Below are 22,513 nucleotides of genomic sequence, written 5' to 3'. Positions count from 1 at the left end.
TGACGTGGGGCTTGAACCCTTGAGCAATGAGATCATGACCTGAGCTGAAGTCTGACCCTTAATGGACTGAATCATCCAGGTGCCCCCAGAAGAATCTGCTTTTTGAGCCATTTTCTGTGTATCCACAAACGAAATTCAGATACTTAATCCAGATTCTCTAAAATGATATAACCATTTATTAGTTTGCTCTACAATTATATATATTGAGTGCCACCTACCTATTTGTCACTGTTATAGACAATGAAATACAGAGGTAAACAAAACAGATTAGTGCCCTCATGAAGCATGCATTCTAGTAGTGGGGGAGGGCAGACACTAAACACGTAAATATATAATGTCCTTGATGGTAAGTGTTATAAAAGAAAATGCATTTGAGTAAGGAGTGAGGGCATGCTATTTGTATAGCCTGGAGAGGAAGGCCTCAGTGAGGAGTTAACATTTGATTTGAAACAAGAGGGAGTGAGTCACAGGGATACCTGACAGAAGAATACAGCAGGTCAGAAAACAAGTAAGTCCTGCTGAGAACTGACAAGCAGGCCAGTGTGTTCAGGGCAGGTGAGTGAAGGGGTGAGTTGTAGATGATGATGCAGGGGAACTGGAGATGGGTGGTAAATCATGAAGGGCCTTTTGCAGCCCAGTATCAGGACTTTGACTTTCATTCTGAGTTAGGTGGCAAGCTGTTGTAGGATGTGGAAAAGAGGGCTCCTGATGTTTCCAGTATGAAATCAAACCTCTTACCACCTTGTTACAGGATAGAAGAGTCTTGTCCGGTACTTTTGCAAACCATATGCAGGAGGGAGATAGATTTAGTAACTCATTCAGGTTAAAGTGGTTATTTAGATGGGATGCTTTAATTATTTTGGCATTACAGGGAAAATTCTATATGAAATACAAATATTCTAAGTTCTTTTAAAGAAAAGTATTATAAAGATGAAAGCATGTTTTAATTTCTTAAGTATTTAACTCTCACAATTTAATTTTATTGTAAAATAATACTCCTACATCACAGAAAATTTGGTTATTGAAGAAAACATATCTGTATCAGTTAAGTTTATTTGATTGCTAACAATGGAAACCAACTTTCTTTTACAATAGGAAATTTAGGGAGAATATATTGGGTCATTTACAAGAACTGATAGAAAGTCTGGAAAATTAGGTGTAGAAATGATAGCTGTCAGGGCATTTTGAAGGGGCTTAGCAGGTGGGGGCCTCAGAAATAGAAACCTCTTCTCAGGCTCATTTAGATGCCGCCAGTGGAATTACTAAAATCTAAACATTTCTTGTCTTCTCTTCCATTGAGCTCCAGATTTTCATTTGAAGCATGGGTACATGGCTTAGACTACAGTAGGACAGGCTACTCTGATTGACCATCCCACTCAACTCTGTTGAGTGGAGCAGAGCAATTTCTTAAGGAAATTAGTGTCTATTATCAAAACTGAAGTAAAATGGATGTTGGCCAGGTAAAATGCTGCATACGTCATGACGGCAGCCCTAATTACAGTCCCTAGTGTCATAATTTGTATAATTTTCCCATATTTTCTTCTATTCCTATTTCTTATTCACTTGTTTCTAAACTTAATTTTATAGGCTGCTTTTATCTGTTGATTGATGGCCAAAATGGTGACTTTCTCATCCCTTATTTGACCAGTCCTAAATTGCTGGGCATTTAGGATATTGCCATGAAAAATAACATAGAGATGTGGTGAATAGTGACAGCCAGCCTCAACTGGCTTAGTGGTATAGTGCGTCTACCCATGGGGGTCCAATCCATATTCTATTGTGCTTCTAGAAGAGAGAGTAAGACAAAATAAGTCTAAATTCCAGCAAATGTATATAAATAAAGAGGATTTCATCAGACATTGGAATTGTCAAAAGGTGGTGAACCTTATCCTCCCAGGGACTGATAATCTTCTCTTTGGCCATTAGGAGGCAAGCTGATTTTCATGGATCCAGGACCCATTGAGCTCAGGGTACACTCCATCCTCATTTCTGATGGTGGGGAGCTCCGGATTGGATCCAAGGACAAGCCCTTCCAAGGCAAAGCCGAGATCAAACTCTACGGGAGTTCTCACTCTACCCCTTTCTTTCCATATGGTGTCAAGTTCCTGGCTGTGAGGAGTGGAACACTTTCCCTGCATGGTGAGTGAAGCAGTGGACCCAAAGAGATGAGGTAGAACGGTGTCTAGACCATGTGCTGGTGATGGGGCAATGGTAAAACCTCTTAAAAATCTTGTTTTTTGTGACCATCTGTTGCTGAGGCGACAAAGTTAATTACAGCATGGGCACTATTTCCTTAAGTAAGAAATGCTAGTGGCTATTATTCTTGTGGCAGACAGAGTACATTTAGTCCCCAGTTATTTCCTCACTTACCAGTAGGAGGATTCGATAACCTCCACCCACCGTCAGGTGACTTTCATGTCTCCCAGTGGTTGGACCACACTTCCCTGTCCTACTGGGACATGGGGCTTAGCCATGGACCTGCTTTGGTCAAGGAATGTGAGTGGAAGTGATATACTGCATGGCCAAGTAGAAGTTTTAAGAGCTGTTACAATGCTTTGGCCATTTTGCCCTTTTTCCTCTGCTTGAGAAGAGGCTGTCCCAAGTAGGATTGGCTCCTTCAGTTTGGGAATCAAAATGAAGACAGTAGGGGCAGAGCTGAGGTCCACCTATTGCCAAATCAGCGTGAACAGGGAATAATCTTTGTCATGGTAAGCCATTGAGATTTGTGTTAGTAACTGCAGCAAAGTATAAAATGATGAACTTTAAGTGTCTCTCTCTGGATTCTTATGTACTTTTGGTTACATAGCATGAGCCAAAGGGAAATAAAAATGCAGGCTCAATCTCCAGAAAACATGATGTCACCTACATGGGCATTCCTATACTGGCATAGCAAACTAAAACCCCATTACCTATCATAGAATAATTACTCTAGACATGGATGTGTGCATATGCTGAGGACTCTGCCATTTTGCTCCGTCAAGGCTCTGTTATACAGTAGTCATCTTTATCTGTGGAAGATAGGTTCCAAGACCCGCAGTGGATGCCCGAAATCATGGACAGCACAAAACCCATATACATACCATGTTTTCTCCTATACATACACACCCATGATAAAGTTTAATTTATAAATTAGGCACAATAAGAGAGAAACAGCAATAACTAAAAATGAAATAAAACCGCTATAACAATATATGATAGTAAAAGTTATGTGAATGTGGTCTCTCTCTCTCTCAAAATATCTTACTTTATACTCACCTTTCTTGTGATCACGTGAGATAATAAAATGCCTACATAATGACATGAAGTGAGGTGAATGAGGTAGGCACTGCGACCCAGTGTTAGGCAAATAATGATCTTCTAACATATAGTCATCTATATGAGGATCATCTGCTTTGAGACTGCAGTTGACCACGGGTAACTGAAACCATAGAAAGCAAAACTATGGATAAGGAGGGACTAGTGTCATCTATGGGCTTCAGTCATTGTTTACCGAAAAGCACTCTTTTGGCTCTTTTAGCTTTCTATGATAGGAAGTGAAATCTTTTCATCAAGCATTTCATCTTTGGACCAGCCAGACTGCTGCACACTGGGAATGTATTTTGTAAGGCTTAAAAAACCTATAACTATCTGGAGAGAAATTCAAAATGTCTACAATATTGATTCTTAAGTTCTAATTTGTGGAGGACTCTTCTTTCCTATCTTCATCAGCAAGAACTTACATCAATGTTGTATCCCAGCATCCACCAAGGTTTTCTATCTATTCAAACTTCAGCCATGGTCTTCAATGTTAGCTCCAGTCCAACAGCCTGGACTCATCAATACAATGTGATGCTGTTTAGCACTGAAAAAACACAGGTGGAGAGTGCAAGCAGGCACAGAACAGTATTTTCTGTAGATCATCTGAAGGATTCTGAAGCATCACGGGTGTCCTCTGATTTGAAAGCCACTGTCCTGTAAAATGCAGACCCACAACTCTTGCTAGAAATGGAAATTCAAATGCAGAAGTGTGAGGACTCCTAATTCTTTTCCTTGGCTTCTTTAATTCCAACCCTTTCCATGCTCATGTTCTATTATGAAGGATCAGCATAACAGCTCATAAGTATACCTTATGTATGTGCATTCTCAATGTACCCTGTACTCCTAAGCCTTTGTGTTTAAATAATTGTCAAATTAAGAAAATCGTTAGTGCCATTGCTGACCATCAATCAATTATGGGGCAACCAAAGCAGAGTAGATGCTTCTAAAATATGTTGACAATTCTGAAGTTTACAAAACAATGTTCCTACTTTAGCCCTGTGATGTTACTGGACATTGAGAAGGCAGACACCTCCTCTCCTTCCCTTCTCTCCTTCTGTTTCTCTGGCCCCCCGCCCCCCAACCTCCTACTCTTCTCCTTTCCTGCATTTCCAGGGTTAGGTTGCTGTACTCATTTCCCCAGAGTCCTGCCAGTTTGGGAGTAACTAGGACCTCTCATAAGCCACAAAGCTTTCGAAGTGAACACAAGGTATTTTTCCTCTCTGAAATGTTCTTGCCTCATTTCATTCATGTGAAGGAAACCCTGCACGGGAGAGAGCGCAGTCACCAGGTAAGGGCTCCCTTCTCTAGGTCTCTGTCAGGGAACCCCCAGCCCAGCCTGCATCTCATCAGCCCTCCCCTGTCTCCCTCTCCTGCACACCTGAGGTCTTAGATTCCCCTCTGGCAGGGCAGTATAGTAAGGCTAAAATCGTTACATAATTTCACTGGCCTTTTCCCAGGGCCTGCCGTGGGTCTGATGACCCTGGGGCTTTAAGGGAAAACTAATTTTCTTTTGCTGTCACGTATGCAAAACAGTGAGCAACCTGATTCACTACTTTGCATCCAAAGTCCCTAATGACCCAGTGCTCATTCAGCTTCCTGGTGTGATGTCGTGAGATTCACCACCTTGTGCACAAAAGATTTGTCCGGGAGATTTTTTTTTACAAAATCCAGGTTTCTGGGCCTCACCCCCGGAGTCTGACTTGGAGGGCCTGAGTGGACCCGGAAACGTGCATTTAAGTGGGCCCCTGAGGCGATTTGATTCAGGTTGCCCACTGATTACTCTTGGAGAGGTGCTGTTTTTAGTGGTTAATAGTTTTGGAATCAGAAACCCGTCCAGTTCTGCCACTTACCAGCTATGACATTGGGCAAATTAAGCTCCATGAAACCAGGAAAACATGGTCCCTACCTCATAGCCCTACTGCTTGTGAACTACTCTGAGGTATTTGGCACACAATAACACTCAAGCAAAAATTAGTTATGGCTATTTTATTATATCCCTCCCCCGCCCCAAACACTCAGTACCCAGTGCCAATTATCTCATGTTTTCTTGTAGGGGGGAAGGGGAGAGGGGCTTCTATTTAAAAATTTGGCATGGAGCCTAGAGATTTTTCTCCTTATTAATTTTCTTGTCTACCACTCCTGATCAGAGCAGGAGAGAGGTTTTAGCTTGGGAAATCATGAGGTAGCAACATTCCCAGGCATCTTCTGTTCTGTTCCCACTGCTGAGCGAACACCTTTTTTTTTTTTTTTTTTCAACGTTTATTTATTTTTGGGACAGAGAGAGACAGAGCATGAACGGGGGAGGGGCAGAGAGAGAGGGAGACACAGAATCGGAAACAGGCTCCAGGCTCCGAGCCATCAGCCCAGAGCCTGACGCGGGGCTTGAACTCACAGACCGCGAGATCGTGACCTGGCTGAAGTCGGACGCTTAACCGACTGCGCCACCCAGGCGCCCCAAGCAAACACCTTTTGATGTCAATCTTTGGTGGTGCAGCTCCTCCCCGGGGGTGGAAAACCACCCTTCCTGGGTGTGGTTACAAGAAAGTCTTCTGGAAGCCATTTGCGTGGGCCCCAGAATAGCCAGAAGCAGAGCACTGTCCAGCAAGGAGACCTCTTGCAGGCATTTTATTCCTAACGTCCAACAGTGAGAGGATTGACTGATGGGTACTAATTTAACTCCAGCTCTGGTCCCAGAGAATCACACAAATGGCCGGCACGTTAGTGCTTTCCCACCTTCTGTCTCCTATCTCATTCTTCATTGCTGCCCCTGGAACCCTTCTGCTCCAGCTGATTTTTTATCGTGGTTTCATATCGCTAAGCAAACAGGTTTTGCTGTTCAGCTGTCATGAGGAAAGATGGAGTTGAAAGCCCGTTGCATGTTTTTCTTTTAATGTAGGAAAACCCTCACACGCTCATACACACACACACACACACACAAACACACACACACACACACATATGCACACACACACACACAGCCATCTTTCTTGGGGTTTGGGAGTGGATTGAGGGCTATTCAAAATCTCTGATGGGGTTCAGATTGCTTAGTCAATTCTGTCACCTGCTCCCTCTGGTAACGTGACAAAAAGGGTCTCAGGATTCCTCCCAAGTGGCAGTCTTAGGGTTGGGTGGCTGTAGTCGATAAGGAAATTTCACTCTTGCCTTTTTCTTTTCCCACTCCGTCTGCCAATCCAGGTTCACTACCCCAATCCCAGTGCCAATCACCTGTCACTTTTCAAGGGGGCCGCTGTCAGCCTGGGCAACTTGAATTTTTGACAATGTAATTACGGCCCTTGCTTCCACAGTGGGAGTCTGAACAGGATGGTGGGGCTTTTATTGATTGTTCAGCAGGGAAATTTATCAATGTCTCTCACTTCATTTCCAGTTCCTCCCTGAGAAATTTGGCTGACAGTTTCTTAGGAGAAAAAGCAGTCTTACGGCCTTGAATGGACTTCTGTCTTTGTCCTTTTCAAGAAATTACAAGATACAGGCATTAAATATACATGGAAGTTTCTGAGAAAAGTGGGTATGTGGGAGTACAATTGAGGAAAACACTAAGGCAATTGTTAGGAACATAAGAATTTGGTAGGAACAAATAAGAAAAGAGAACTAATATAAATAAGCAAGTTTAGATATGTTTTATTTTCCTTCTAAAGGCATCAAGTATATTTAAATTCTATGCTGTTTATAAGTACTATATCATGGGCACTATTTTAGTTGCTGAAGGGCATCAGGCTGTCTTGAAGCATGGTAGTGTGTACATGGAATAGACGTGAATGTAGGAGAGTGTTCCTGGTTCTCATCCTGTGCTCCAGATATTTCTTGGAGGAGCCTCAGGGATTCCCCAGACAATGAAGTATTTGGGGGTCCGTCAGTAAAGGTTTAAATTGCTCAAGTAATGCATTCATTGCTTATCTCTATATATGTGTTCAAAGTAATATTTCATTAGAAGCAAGGGTTCCATTGCTAAAATAGTGGTTAAAAACAAATATGAGCGCATCCTTTAAACTGTGGCATGTAGATCCTTTGGAGGAGTTTAGGGCTCCTCTTTGTATGATTCCTTCTTTCCCCAAGACTGATAGAGCTTGGGGACTGTTCCTGGGATCTACTCTGTGATGTAGTATGAAACTTTCCAGAGCCTATCTCCTCTTAGAACAGTCCCTCCAACAATGTATTTTCAGATCTCTGCTCTTTTGTCACCTGACCAGCCACTTTCAGTCGGGTCTCCCTCTATATCCATAACATCCCCTCTTGCCCCTGCTTTTTACCTATTTCTTCTAGATCATGAGTCTTCCCCATTTTTCTTTTCTGTCTCTCTTTCCTTTGGGCTGGAATATAAACCATAGCAGTGGCATGGTATTTTGGTGTGTAGCTTTACTACTCTTAAATTACTTGATTTTAAGGGACAGAACCCCAGTGCAAACAAACTTAGAACAAAGGATTTAGGAGTTCTTGGTCAAGCCACAAGGTGGATAGGCAGGCAAGAGACCTCAGGTGTGACTGTCTCCATGGTCCCCATGCTGTCAGGACTCACTCATAGTCCTTAAGTCTGAGTCTCTGTGCATGTTATACTTCACTTGCTCCTATATGGCTACTGCATTTTCTGGTTTCAAGTGGACTTTGGTTTTACACCACCAAAGAAAAGAGCTCTGCAAGCAGATGATCCCACTTCTGATGTGTCCTCAAAAGGCAAATAGTAGCCTAATGACACATCACAATGCCTACATCATTCACCTCATTTCATCTCATGATATAGACATTTTATCATATCACATCGTCACAAGAAGAAGAAGGGTGAGTACAAGAAAACATTTTGAGAGAGAGTGGGACCACATTCCCTATTATTAGGATTGTTTTATTTTATTATTAGTTACTGTTGTTAATCTCTTACTGTGCCTGATTTATAAATTAAACTTTATCATAGGTATGTACGTATAGGAAAAAACATAGGATACTAGCATTTGGCACTATCTGTGGCTTAGGCAACCACTGGTGGTCTTGGAATATATCCTCAATGGACATAGGGAAACTATTGTAAATGCTATAGTTTTTCTTCCACCTTTTCAAGGATCTTGGATTTTCTCAATATTGAAGAGTTTATTTGTCTTCCCCTAGCACTTTTTTACCACAAACTGTTACCTGAGATTTCATGGGAATCTGGAGCTGGTGTGGTGTGTAAATTGGCCATAGGTCTTTGCAAATGGTACATTTTTAGGGATGGTTGAGAGACTTGAAACTTTTAGAAATCTGACTCAGAACAGACTTTATTTTTCTCTAATCACTTTCTTAATCCGTGTTCTGATGGGTCTTTTTTTCCTGTTTCCTTAATCCACAACACCTGGGACATCATAGCTTTTCAGTTGATTTAAGGTTATTAATAAAGGCCAGTTCCAGGGTTCCTGGGTGGCTCAGTCAGTTAAGTGTCCAGCTTGGCTCAGGTCATGATTTTGTGGTTCATGAGTTCAAACCTTGCATCGGGCTCTGTGCTGAGAGCTTGGAGCCTGCTTTGGATTCTGTGTGTCCTCTTTTATCTCTACCCCTTTCCTGCTCACATTCTCTCTCGCAAAAATGAATAAACATTAAAAAATTTTTTTAATTAAAAAAAAGGCCAGTTCCAACTCATTCAGTTCTCATGCAATCCTCCCTTCCATTCTCCTTCTAGAGGCTCTGTCCTGAGGCATATTTGAGTGGCAAGGGTTTGCCCTGCTCCTTTGCTTTTCCTCCTATCCTTTTTATTTTATATTTTCTTGGTGCTAGGACAGGTTGAAGAGGTAAGGCAAGAAGGCTCACAAGCTTTTTACCGTGCTCTGTGGTTGTAGCCTCTGTTAGGTGTGGCTGCCTCCCTGGATAATACTGGCTGACTGTTGATTCTTTCTCCAAAGATTTCTGCACAAGATCGCTGGAGCCTTGTGGGAGACCTCCCACTGTTTACAGTGTGGAGGCCACCCCCCCCCCCGAGTTTACAATGCTCTTAGGTTCCACCTTGGGGCCCATTTTGGGTGGAGTACCGGAGCATTGGCTCAAGGCAAGCTACCTTCCCCAGAATCCACTTGATCCAGGAGAACGTTACAAATTTGTCCACACCAACGATGTTCTACTCACCACCCCTTTCCCTGCTCCAGCTCTCCTTTTCCAAATTATCCTTTCCCCTGTTAAATAGGCATGGACAACACAGCAAATGTGCTGCATGTGCAGACATCCAACCTGGGGAAGGAAGCCAGGCTATTCTTCTTGCAGATAACCCTATGATTGCTACTTTTGAAGCCCTTTTTCTTTAAGTGGAGAGAAGTACCTCTATGGAAAGGAGAGGAAAAGGCCATGGCCAGTTTACCCAGGCTGATGACTCACCCCTATTTCTGGGAATTCCTTTGAATGTCCTCTTTTTGTTGCTCATGTAGCCTGGGGTGGGGTCTGTCCAGAGATAGTTCAGATGACAGAATTAGATTAGTCTCCTTTTTGTAAGCCCCAAGGAAGTGTTTGCTTCCTTACTTCATGGCTCACTTACATTGTGAGGTGCTATCATCTCTTTGTTTCCTGCTTGCACCCTCTTGGTTGGTTTAGGCGAGCAGAAATCCTGCTTGAGAAGTTGCTACATTTGCACCCATATGAAAGGGTACGCCAAAAGATGTTGGGGTGAAGGGGAGGGCAACTGTGTTGATTTTTGAGTTTTTGTTTGTGTGTTTTGCTGTAATTCATTTGGGTATAGGGATGGGAAAGAAGTAAGGGGAGAATTGAGGGGAGAAATGGAGGAAGACTGATGGGGAAAATTTAACATCTGTTCATTGCCTTCTATAATCTTCATTTATTTATATTTTATTTATTTCTTAATTTTTTTAATGTTTATATATTTTTGGGAGAGAGAAAGAGAGAGACAGAGCATGAGCAGGCAGAGGGCAAAGAGAGAGGGGACCCAGTATCCGAACCAGGCTCTTGACTCTGAGCTGTCAGCATGGACCCCGACACAAGGCTCAAACTCACAAACTGTGAGATCATGACCTGACTGAAGTCAGCTGCTTAACCAACTGAGCCATGCAGGTGCCCCTATAATCTTAAATTCAAACAACTTCAATACAGCATTGGGGTTCTGGCCGTCTGGTATGTTTTGGTAGATCATCATTATGCAGTCAAGTTTATGTTATAGTGTGAACACTGTAATTCCTTGATCTGGACAAGAGTGACCTTGGAATAGTCTATACTAAAGGGTTCCTTAAATTAAGAGTATAACCCACACTTCAAGGAACTTGTTTAAACACATTAAAGTGAACGTGCTGTTTTTAAGGTTTTTAGGATTTTAGATATTTACATGTAAATGCACACTGCTAATTAGTAATGAGTTCTGGCTATTCAATAATCCAAGTACAGCAGGAATCCCACTTAGAAACACATTGTAAGCTACTTTAAGTTTCTATATATACCTGAAAGTGTTGGCATTAGTCAGGTGTTTTTTGGTTGCAAGTGACAGAAAACTCAATTCAGACAAAAGATAAGGGCATTTATTGCCTCATATAACTGACAAAAATAAAACAAACTTGAGGCACAGCTGCGTCCAGGTGCTCCAATGAAGTCATCAGGCCTTTGTTTCTCTGCAACTCTAGGCTCTGCTTTCCTTTGAGTTGGCTTCATTTTCAGTCAGGTTCTCCCCTGCTAGAGGCAGAAATGGGTCTCTGCAGCTCCATGTGGAAGAGTGATTCTTTTCCAATAGCCATTTGACTCCTGAGCAAATTCCAACATTTACTCCTGTCAGTGTTCACATTTCTCCTTCTGTTTTCTCCCCCTTAGCTTTTAACACTAATATATTATATACAATTTATTTATCATATTTATTTTACTTGTTCTAGAATCTTCCTTAGTAGAATGTATATATCATGATTGCAGGGATTTTCCTGTTTTTTTTGTTTTGTTTTGTTTTTTAATTTTGTCATTTATAACATTCCTATTGCCTTCAACAGTGCCTGGATTCATAGTAGGCTTTTAAGAAATATATGTTGTGTGAGCAACTGGATGAAAGCTTGAATAAAACCTCACAATTAACTTTGGCCCTGTTTGGGTCATAAGCCTGTCACAAAAACTGTTGCTATGACCAGGGTAGAGGTATCCTTTTGGCCAAGAGGGAGCAAGGGTGTAGACAACCACCCAGACTATGTTGTCTTAGGTTGAGGGAGGATAGTTTATTAACATTAAAGCTGTGTTATGTAGCCAGGATAAGAGAATGGGTACGTAAAGATAATAGCTTGTCTATTTTTTAAACATATGACAATCTAACATTTTTACTACTCTTACTAATTTGGAATTCCAAATTAATAAGTCTTTACCGGATACTAATATATTCAAATTTATTTAGTTTGGCTAGAAAAAAAAGAAACGCTAACAAACCATCAGTCACTTCACTAAGCAAAACCAAAGCCACATTTGATAGAAACACAAAAATAGAAAATTTAGAATTAAGGAATATATAATAATGTTGTGATATTTTCTAGATTTGATTATGTCTAGAAAGTGTTAGTAAAAGAAGGAGGTTGATTTTAAGACAGTTTTCAGTTTAGGGGATTCGAGACCATATGAATCTTGATCTGGACTGGCCACTCTTTTGTATAAATGTGTACATACAGGGCAATGGGCAGCAAAGGTTATCAATCTTGAGCATAGCTGGTCCTTGAACAATGCAGGGGTTAGGGGAATTGACACCCTGCACAGTTGAAAATCCACATATAACTTTTGACCCCCCCCCAAACTTACCTTTAATTGCCTACTGTTGACTGGAAGGAAACCTTACTGATAACATAAACAGTCAATTAGCACTTATTTCCTGTGTCACATATATTATATACTGTGTTTTTATAATAAAGGGAGGTAGAGAAAAGAAAATGTTATTAAGAAAATCATAAGAGAAAATACACTTACAGTCCTGTGGTAGACCCATATAAGTGGACCTGTGCAGTTCAAACCCCCTGTTGTTCAAGGCTCAACTATAGGACTTGGCTGAAGCCAAAACGAGAAAGGAACCTCATTATTATTCTAAGAAAGCTAAGATGGTGTTTATTGTTTTCCAGTAATCCATCAGCCAGAGACCTGGCTGTCATTCTTGATTTCCCCTTTTCTATAATTCCCCATATTGTATCTGTCACCAAGTCCTCATTTTAATTCTTAGATAAATCCTGAACCCATTTACCATTTACTTCTCCCCCGCCTCCCCTTACTATCACCTTTGTTCACGATACCACCAATTGGTGTGTGGGCTTACAGTTTAAGCTTTCTGGTTTATCTACTGGTTGCCATTTTTGGCCCTGTCTAGTTCATTCTTTACCCTGGAACGAGGGTGATGTATATTTTTTTATTTATTTATATTTGATAGAGAGAGTGCTCAGGTGCACATGTGAACAGGGAAGAGGCAGAGAGAGAGAGAGAGAGAGAGAGAGGGAAAGAGAGAATACCAAGCAGGCTCCATGCTGTCAGCAGAGAGCCCCGTGGGGCTTGATCTCACAAACTGTGAGATCATGACCTGAGCCAATACCAAGAGTTGGATGCCTAACTGACTGAGCCACACAGGCACCCCACCAAGGTGATCTTTTAAAAACACAGATCTGTTTGTATCATGCTGCTGCTCAAAGCCCTCTGGTGGCTTCCCATTGTTCCTAGGATAAAGTCCATAATTTCTAACATGGTTACAGTATTCTGTATGATATAGTTCCTGCCTACTCCTTCTGCCTTGTTTTCCAGCTCCCCTCCTACTCCTCTCGCCTCACTGCAGTGCTCCAGACTTGGTAACCTTCTTTTAGTTTATTAAATAGTTAATAATAGTCTTGACTTGACATGTTTTACATTTCTTAGTATCAAAAGAAATTCAACATTGCTAAGTAAATGGAATGCTACGTGGGCCAGAGCTTGTGATTTTTCCTTCAAAGAGAATTCTTCCATATATATCATCAAAGCAGTACTATTAATAGTATTGCTTTCAGCCTGGTCATGGAGGAAGAGTATCGTTGAATTGGGCATTATGTTCGGTATTTGTTAAAATTGGATTTTACCTAGATCCTGGCACTTTATAATTTTCAAAACTGCTTCCTGTTCTTTCCTCTCATTCAACTCTCACAACAACTCTGTGAAGTAGCAAAGACTGGGATCATTCCTTTCATCTTACACATAATTAAACTGGGGCCCAGAAGGGGAGGTAGCAAACATTCATTCCATCCTCTTCATACACGTAAGACACACATGGGCTCGCTTCTAATTTGCATACACATACTAGGTGTTTACCAGTGGCAGAAAGATGGACAGAAGATACTCCTTTCAGGTTTCTGGAACTGTCTTCTCAATTTTAATTTTTCAGGTTGTGTTGGGATTCCAAGTGGGGACTTACCTCTTTTGGCTCCCTTTGCAGTATTCTTGATGGGGACATAAAGAACCTGTTTCTTTCCCAGTTATTTACCTTCAGTATTTTTATGATGTTTTCTGATCTGTATAGTAGCAATTCTACAATTTTTAAAAATGGTTTCTACCTTTGATGTCACACATAGAAAACTCTTTCCTCTATAGATGATATAAAAATTTACATATATGTTTCCTGGTGTATGTCTGTCTGTCTGTCTGTATGTATGTATGTATTTATCTATCCATTCACATTCGTGTCTTTAATCCAGGGTTAGCAAACTATGGCCCACGGTTCAAATCTGTTTTTGTAAACAAATTTTTATTGAAGCACAGCCATGCCCATCTGTGTGTTTAGGTATTATCTATGGCTCTGTCATGTTGCAATGGCAACAGAGACTGCCTGGTCTGTAAACCTGAAACAATTTACTATCCGGCTCTTTACAGAAAAACTTTGCTAACTCCTGCTTTAATCCATCTGGAATTTATTTTGATATAGCGTATAAGTCAGTTATCTAATTTTTTTTTCAAATGGCTAGTCAGTTTTCTCCATACTATTTATTCAAAAATTCAATTGTGGTACCTGAAAAATGGCCCCAGATATGTTCATGTCCCAATTCCTGGAACCCACGGAGATTACTTTATTTGGCAAAAGGGGCTTTTCAGATATGATTAAAGATTTTGAAATTGTGAGATTATTGTGGATTTCCTAGAGAAGCTTAATGTAAGCACACTGGTATTTATCCGAGGGACACAGGAGGAGTCAAAGAAGAGGATGGGATGGAAGGGAGCAGAGACAGTAGGGATGCTCCATGAAGACAGAAGAGCCCACAAGCCAAGGAATACTAGGTGGCCATTAGCAGCTAAAAAAAGCAGGGAAACAGATTTTCCTTCCTCAGAGCTTCCAGAAGGAAACAATCCTACTTACACCTTGATTTTAGCTCAGTGAAACCAGCTAAAATTGGAATTCTAACCTTCATAACTATTAGATAATACAGTTTGTTGTTTTGAGACAATAATGTTGTAGTTGTGACCGCAGTAATAGGAAACTAATACAGCAACATTTCCCTGTGATTGTTAATGTTAGCTTGATCATACATTCAGTTCTCATCTGATATAGATACAGATTAATGTCTTTTATAAATGACTTTTTAGAACAAGTTTAAAATCTGGCAAATAATGTGAATAGACATGTCTGAGTAATTAGTGCAAATGGCCAGTTAATATGAGTGCATGTGGAGAGGGCTCAGGTTTATCCTATGTTGACAGTAAAAGATTCTTTTTTGTTTTTTTTTTATGAATTTTTTTCTACCTTCTCATTAGTAATCAAAGACATGCAAATTAAAACAAAAGTGATTTTTCCCCCTCAACAATCAAATTGACCAAAAAAAAAAAAAAAAAAAAAAGTAGAAAGTCTGAGGAACTGGCATCCATGTATGCTCCTACTGGATATACAAGTATGTGAGTCCTCCTGTCAGACAATTTGGTGATTATATCAAAAGGCTTAAAACTAAGTGTATGCCTTGATATTGCCTTGATATAGCAATGCCACTTTTAGGAATTTATTCTAAGGAGGTGATCATTAGCATGTATAAAAATTATGCTCAAGAATGTTCATGTCTGAACTGTTCATGAAAGCAACATATTGGGAAGAAACTGAGTATGAAGAAATAAGGGATCTATAAACAAAATACACAACTTTTCAATGAGATGCTATGATACCATCATGATGTACAATACAGCTGAAAGATGTTCCTACTAAGTTAAGAGAATTTGCAAAAAAAAAAAAAAAAAAAGGTATGTCAAGAATTATAGAACACTTCTGTAGTATGTGTTGAATTATTTACTTATATATGAAATTTTGTCAACGTGTGAACATAGGAAAGAACTATAGGAAAGAAAAGACATACATTAATCTGTTGCAGTAAGATTCTGGATGCTTTTGTGTCTTCTTTTGCTTCTCTATATTTTTATATTCAACATTATGTATCATTTGCTTTTCTAAAATGAAATTACACTATTGAAAATTAGTCATTTGTTCCTCATTGTTGCCTCCACTCCAAACCATAAACTGTAGTAGTGATTATCAAAATTACTATTGGGACGCCTGGGTGGCTTTAGTGTTTGACTCTTGATTTCAGCTCAGATCATGATCTCATGGTTCGTGAGTTTGAGCCCCACGTTGGGCTCTGTGCTGGCAGCTTGGAGCCTGCTTCGCATTCTTTTTGTCTCCCTGTCTGCCCCTCCCATGCCTGAGCATGCTCTCTCTCTCAAAATAAATAAATAAACAAACATTTTTTAAAAAAGTATCTATCTGGTCAGAAATATACCTGAAGTTTTTCGTATTTTTTGGACAATGAACAGAAGTGGGTATTAAAGACACGCTACAGAAGCCTTTTGTTCTGAGCAACTGGATTTTGCACCTCTATGTAAAGGACTGGCCGGTACAGTTCTAAGAATGCCATTTGTTTAATTGGCCTGAAATCCTCACAGGAGCTAGGAACAGCGTTACAGATGTTTTCATATATCTTACAATTCACTATTTCCTGGGTATTTTGAGCTTTATATTCTTCTTAGTCACTTATTTTTAATTATAGTAGTAAAAGTAAAAGTCAGATTGGGTAGAAACAAAGGTTAGCCTTTCCTTTATGCCTTTGGAAAAGGCTTAGCTCACTGCACCATCCAAATAACCTTGGTTAGCCTTAGTCTACACCCCTCTGCCAACAAAATGGTAGACTTCTTAGCATTGGGAACAGACTGTGCTCGAATCCCTTTCATCACAGTGTGGAAATGTTTACTGCTCAGCTGTGGATACAGCTAGCTGATCTGCACATTTAGAGGATTGCTCTGTTGAGCCTTCTCCTTCCTGCAGGCACATGTTCCCTGCTCCATTGGTACCACCCATGATTAACCAGTAATGATGCAGAAGGCTCATAGTGCACATACAGAGTTGAGCTCATGCAGGATTCCCTGTCAGGTTTTGTCTTTGACCAACAGAGATATCACAGCAAGTGGTTCTCAAGGGCAGAGGGAAATGGTACATGAAAAATACCCCATTCCATCTCTTTGGTCTGCCAGATAGTCTTATATTAATGCTAATGTCACAGTCTCCTTTTCTGAAGTATAGTAAATTGGATCATCTCCAATTCACAAATGGTTTGAGTTCAAAGTGTTAGTTTGTAAGATGGTTGTTTGGAATTTAGGATATATTTTTCTCAAGGAAATGCTGATAACCTTGTGGTTTAGGACCCAGGTGAGCCCTCAACAGTCTGTTTCCCCTAACTCTCCTTGCTGTTTAATGCTAGTGGGAGTATAGCAGCTGACCGCTGAGTATAAGACTAATTGCATGGAGAGTAGGTCCATTTCTACTATGGGATACCAGGAACACCTCTCTCTCCATTTGGGCTCTACTATCATAATTCTTATTGATTACTAGAAACAGAGGGTGCTCTCAGTCCCTCTGGCCTTAGAATGACTTCTGTGGCCCAGAGGCAGACTCCTGGCACGATGCAGCTTCTGGGAGCAGAGAGAACCGGTCGGATGCAAGGTGGAATCATAGGTAATAGTCTTTCTCCAATTTCTCTGGCTATTTATCACCTCTTCCTGTTGTTAGAGATAGTATATGACTAGAGAATTTGGGTCAAGTGCTGCCAGGAGGAAGGGAAAAATGAGAAATGATAGAAGGGCAGGGTTTTCTCTCCAGACCTTTGCCCTCAAAGCTCCATTCCGGCTACTATGCAGAAAAGGAGATGGAATGAACAGTGGGAAATAGGACACAAATACGAAGAGATGCTAGGTGGGTGCCCAGACCTTAACAGTAATACAAGGGTAAGGGGGTGGGGAGGAATGGGTCCTTAGGCAGTTGCATGGTCAAATAAGACTTTGTTCCCACTGCATTGTCTTGTTTAATTATGGGCAAGTGTGTGTCTTCATCTTTTAGTTTTCTTCCTTCTATTGCTCGTCTTCGGTTTCTCCTCATCTACTCAATTTTAGAATGACAATGTTTCCATGGTCCTGATCTCAGGTATTTTTCATAATTATATACTTCTCCCAGGTAATCCCACTCATTTACATATATTAACCTCTGTTTATATATTTCTCTTTATATGTAACTTCAGACATCTCTTCTGAGCTTCAGACTTTTCATTTGGATATTCTCTTTAATATCTAAAATGTAACCTGCCTAAAATGGTCATCTAAAGCTTAATATGTCTAAAAGTCAATGCCATTGGAGTATAAACTACCTGAAGGCAGGGGTTTTGACTGTTTTTCTCACTGCTGTATTTCCAGTGGCTGGAAGAGCACATGGAACATAGCACATAATAGGTGTTTAATAAATGTTTATTTAATGGATTCTTTTTTCTTCTTCCCTAAATGCCCCTGTTTATCTATCTACCAACTTGGTTCTGCTCTTGGTCAGCCTGTAAGTCACCATTGACTTCTCCTTTACCTCTAGATCCAATCAGCCAGTCCTCTTGATTCTCCAAAAGATATCTCAGATTTTTATATCTGTCTCCAGATCCACTGCCGAATACTTATTAAAACTTCTTATCTGACCTACTGCACTCATCTTCTACATTTACTGCAGCAGCCTGCTACATAGACTTCTAACTTTCCTTTTACCTCCCTGCAATCTTTTCTTCACTCAACAGCCAGGGTGACCTTTAAAAACATAAATTTGATCACATAACTATTTCAAGTTAGATTTAAGTCCTTTGAAACAGGCCACCAAGGTCCTGCACCAGTCACACTGTGCCATCTCATTTGCCTTCTCCAGATACCCCTCTCTCCATTTAGTTCCTGGAACACATCAAGCTCTTGCTTGCCCCCTGGCTGGCCCTTGATCATCTTAGGACTTGACTTAGGTTTTTTCTCATTCTACCCAATATGCAGTAAATATAGTTTCTCACTAAGGATTCTCTCCCCTCAGTTTGATATGTGTACTCATGGTTTTAAAATATCACTAGTCAAACAAGAGTCTGATTTCTCTGTTACCATCTTAAGTATTATTTTGGTGGTTACTTTTGGGATAAACTCTTAGTTCTTTGGGAGGGCCTGAGAGTCCCTTCCTAAGTAGGTCTTGCTCACCTTCCAGATGCAGTCTCACTGACTCTCATCAGCAACCCCCATTCCCCATATGTGCATTCTGCCAATGTCACATATATAGCCGTTATTTGAATGTGTCACATTGGCCCACATCATTGTATATACCATTACCTTTGCCTGGAGTACTCTGTTTTGTCATCTGGCCCACTATGACTTATCCCTAAAGACCCAGCTCAGTTATCACCTATTTGGGAAGCATTCCCAGAAACAACCCCCCTTTTGTGTGAGTGAAGTACCCACACCTGTGCACCAGTAGACCCTGGATGTCCCTCTGTGTTAACACTTAAAATGGTACATTTGTGACTTTTGTCTGTTTCCTGTACTGGTCATGGACCCTGGAGGACAGGTCCATCTTTCTTTTGTTCTTTCTTTTTTTTTTAACGTTGATTTATTTAATTTGAGAGGGAGAGGGAGAGATCCAGGGCTCTATCTCACATCCATGAGATCATGACTTGAGCTGAAATCAGCAGTGGGACACTTAACCGACAGAGCCACCCAGGTGCCCTCCTTCATGTCTGTCTTTCGAGTGCATGAGAAGTGTTCATCTACATAAAAGAAAAAGCAGAATTCATTGTTTTGCTACGCATAATGTGAAGCTGCAGGTGGAAATAGAGGGAAATAATTTGCATGTATTTCGGAAAACTATTTCTAGTTCTTTCGTGAGTTCCTTTATATTTCTATTCTGATGTGAACATTATTTTAACAATATGATTCTTTCCTTCATTTCTCCCCTCCCTTCACTCTCTCTTCCTCTTCTTTTCCTTCACTACCTCCCTCCCCCAAGTGATTTGGAAAGGTCTTGGCAGTTATTCACTTGGAATAAAGATTGAAGTCCTACAAAATAAACATAGAGCAATTAGTGATTTTAAAGTGTGTTAACCCACAAAGATTATTTTCTTTCTCTTCATGCCCATTTGGTAAGATGGTTCTCTGGGACTGTGTAATTATGGATGAATGGCACTGAAATGCTTGGACAATAATTTGTAGGAAATACAATTATGAGTAGAAGTCATTAGTGGGAGTAAATGAATAGTTTGTTGGTTAACAGGTCAATGTTGAAAGCCCAAAGTGGTTAAACATTGTATTAAATTACACATTAAGAGCATAACCCTTTTCATTTAAGCATATTTATAAGTTATTGAGCTTTTTAAACTGTATTTTTATGTTTTTTGATTTGTGGTAAAGAAAGGAAGGGAGCTGCCCAACTTGGGTTTCCCAAGAGTTCTGTGAAGTGAAATGACTCACGTTTACAATGTGGGCAATTCTTTCTTCATCTCAGAAGCCAGTGGGTTTGCTTTGTGAGGCACTTAAATAACATTTATGAAGTAAGAAAAATAATTCTTTGAGTATCAAAGCTGATCAGGTACAGTTAATTCAGTTATTTCGGGGTTCAGGAATTCTATTACGCATCCCGTTCTTTTGGTTCTGGACACAGATGACCCAGTTTTAGAACTCAGTGCTGACATCTCATTATGATCAAAACTTATCCTTGAAGCATTTTGGTTGTTGAATCTGTACAATCTGTTAAAAGGAAGATAACAACAAGAAAAAACCAGTTCTTCCTTCTATTAGAACTTCTTAGCATGGGTTGGGTTTGTTTTAAGTTCTAAATAAATGTTTGTGTTGTTTTTTCTGCTTTTAGCATATTGGCCATTATATACTCATTTAGGTGTCTATCCGATGGGGGTTTGTAAGTGAATGTCCAGAAGGCAATATTCAAAATAGTTAACTCAAATCCTTATGAATTGAGCTGAGTTGAGGGCCCGTATCTGAGACAGACCCCATGCAGTCTCTGTCATCCTCTTTTTTCCCATCTGCTCCTTTGTTTAAGTTTCTCCTTCCATGCAAAACAACTCAAACAAATGGCCCACAAACTAGCCACAAATCCAGGGATACCTAAATCCCAGATGTAAACATATCTTTTGCTCAAGTAAGAACTCCACATCTCTATAGTGTCTATAGGAGGAGGTGGACATAAGGATGGGCTGAAGTGTTCCATGAAATTCAGTGGAAGAAGTGGGTCTTGAGCTGCATTTTGGAAGACTAGATCAGAGAAGGAAGGCCAGGCACACAGGTGGAAGGGGAAGAATGGGTAAAGGGATACAGGTAGGCATGATCCTGTTAAGTGAGAAGAGGCAAAGAGACTGGGTTTCCTGGAATAGAGTTTATTACAGACTCAAAGGCCGTAAAGTAGAGTCAGGTTATGGAGAGTTTTAAAAATCAGAAAGGGAATTTTGGCTTTATTACTGAGTACTGTAAGCAGATACTGTAGGTTATAAATAAAGAAGGGATAAAACTAAAAAAAAAAAATTAGCAAGGTTTAAATAAAGAACAATGCAGAATGGTCAGAAGAAGAAAAGGTGTTTGCAGAGGGTCTAGCTCAGGTGATTATTATAATTATTTTGACATTTGTGAGTTTCAGATGACAGTAGCTGTCCAAATGTCAATATCCACTATGTTGCTGGACAGACGAGGCTGGCACTGATGAAACAACCAAGACTGATGCTTTGGTCATACACATAAATATGTTATTTTGCTATGAGAGTGAATAAGTTATGAGATAATTCTGCTTTCCAAAAGCGCTATCAACATTTCAAAGGACGTATGCGTATGTTAATAGTTAAAAACACACTTCAAATATTCTCTGTGATTTTTTTTCATTCATTCTGACTTAAGTATAATTATAAGAATGATTAGTTAAGAAATACCTTTGTTGTTCCTATTCTTGATTCTGCCACCTGGAGCTTGCATGTTAATAGGTGCATAGTAGGTGTTTTTTGCATATTGATTTAGTATTGTGCACGATTGATCACAGAGTTTAAGAGCATTTTGTCTTTGATAAACATTTTCTGTGCTTGGTAGAAAATTTTCCATGCAGCCATTCAAGAATGGATCATAGAAATTCATATATATATATACACACACACACACACACACACACACACACACACACACACATACATATAAATAGACTTTATTTTATTTTATTGTTACCAAAGGTTAAAAGATACAAACAAGAAATAAAATTAAAATTATTTTCTTTTGGGATGATTTATGTCTTAATTCCCACCTGCCCTATAATTAGAAATTTTGAACTCTGTAAATAATTTCAAGATAAAATTATTGCCCAAGTAAACCTCAGAAATTACATCATTAACCTAAGGACCTTTCCAAGCCTAGACATGTGCCTGGGCACACACAGACACAAATAAAGAGGGAAGTTTAAAATAATTTGAAAATGATTTATTGTCGGCTACCTCTGTAGTTGGAGATTCAAGCATTATTATTTTACTTTAGTGCAACAAGGGAGGACAGTAAGTTGCTATGGGCTAAAGGTAAATTATGATCTATTGCAAAGGAGGAAGGAAATGTACTGAGGAAAGGAGGAGGAGTTGGGAGTAAGCCACGTGTTTTCTGAAGTGTTGCTTCAGGTAATGGCTTGAAAAAAGTCTTTGCTTTGACCCTTGTTGGAAAAGGTCAGAGTAAAATATGAGACAGACTACCTTCTTGAGTCTTTGATCGTTAAGGAGGAGTGTACTGGCATGGGGAAGGTCGGATGGATGCCCTGGAGCCTCATACAAACGAAGAAATCTAGAGTCTCAAGTTCCCCCATATTCCACTTTGCTTTGCAAATCCATCTTGGATACACACAGTTCAGAATTTGAAGGGATCATTTAAATCATCAAGGCTTAGGACAACCAATCCAAGGTAATCGTGAATCAGGGCTCTCCTAACCCTATTTGTA

The 22,513-nt window shown here is 40.1% G+C and overlaps 1 protein-coding gene across 8 annotated transcripts in view; it reads left to right on the top strand.

Annotated features, from left to right (window-relative positions):
- The window catches only part of PKHD1 (PKHD1 ciliary IPT domain containing fibrocystin/polyductin), a 494,091-nt gene that overhangs the window by 173,458 nt on the left and 298,120 nt on the right, over positions 1-22,513 (top strand). For all 8 annotated transcript variants that reach the window (XM_086707056.1, XM_086707061.1, XM_086707057.1 and 5 more), the window contains one exon: positions 1,927-2,139. In XM_086707056.1, coding sequence (XP_086563182.1) covers positions 1,927-2,139 — 213 coding nt within the window. The remainder of the gene's footprint in view (positions 1-1,926; positions 2,140-22,513) is intronic.

This window comes from Puma concolor, chromosome B2 (assembly GCF_028749965.1).
Source record: "Puma concolor isolate L17-30 chromosome B2, mPumCon1.1.hap2, whole genome shotgun sequence".
Classification (NCBI taxonomy): Eukaryota; Metazoa; Chordata; class Mammalia; order Carnivora; family Felidae; genus Puma; species Puma concolor.
This window is presented reverse-complemented; position numbering and strand designations above follow the sequence as displayed.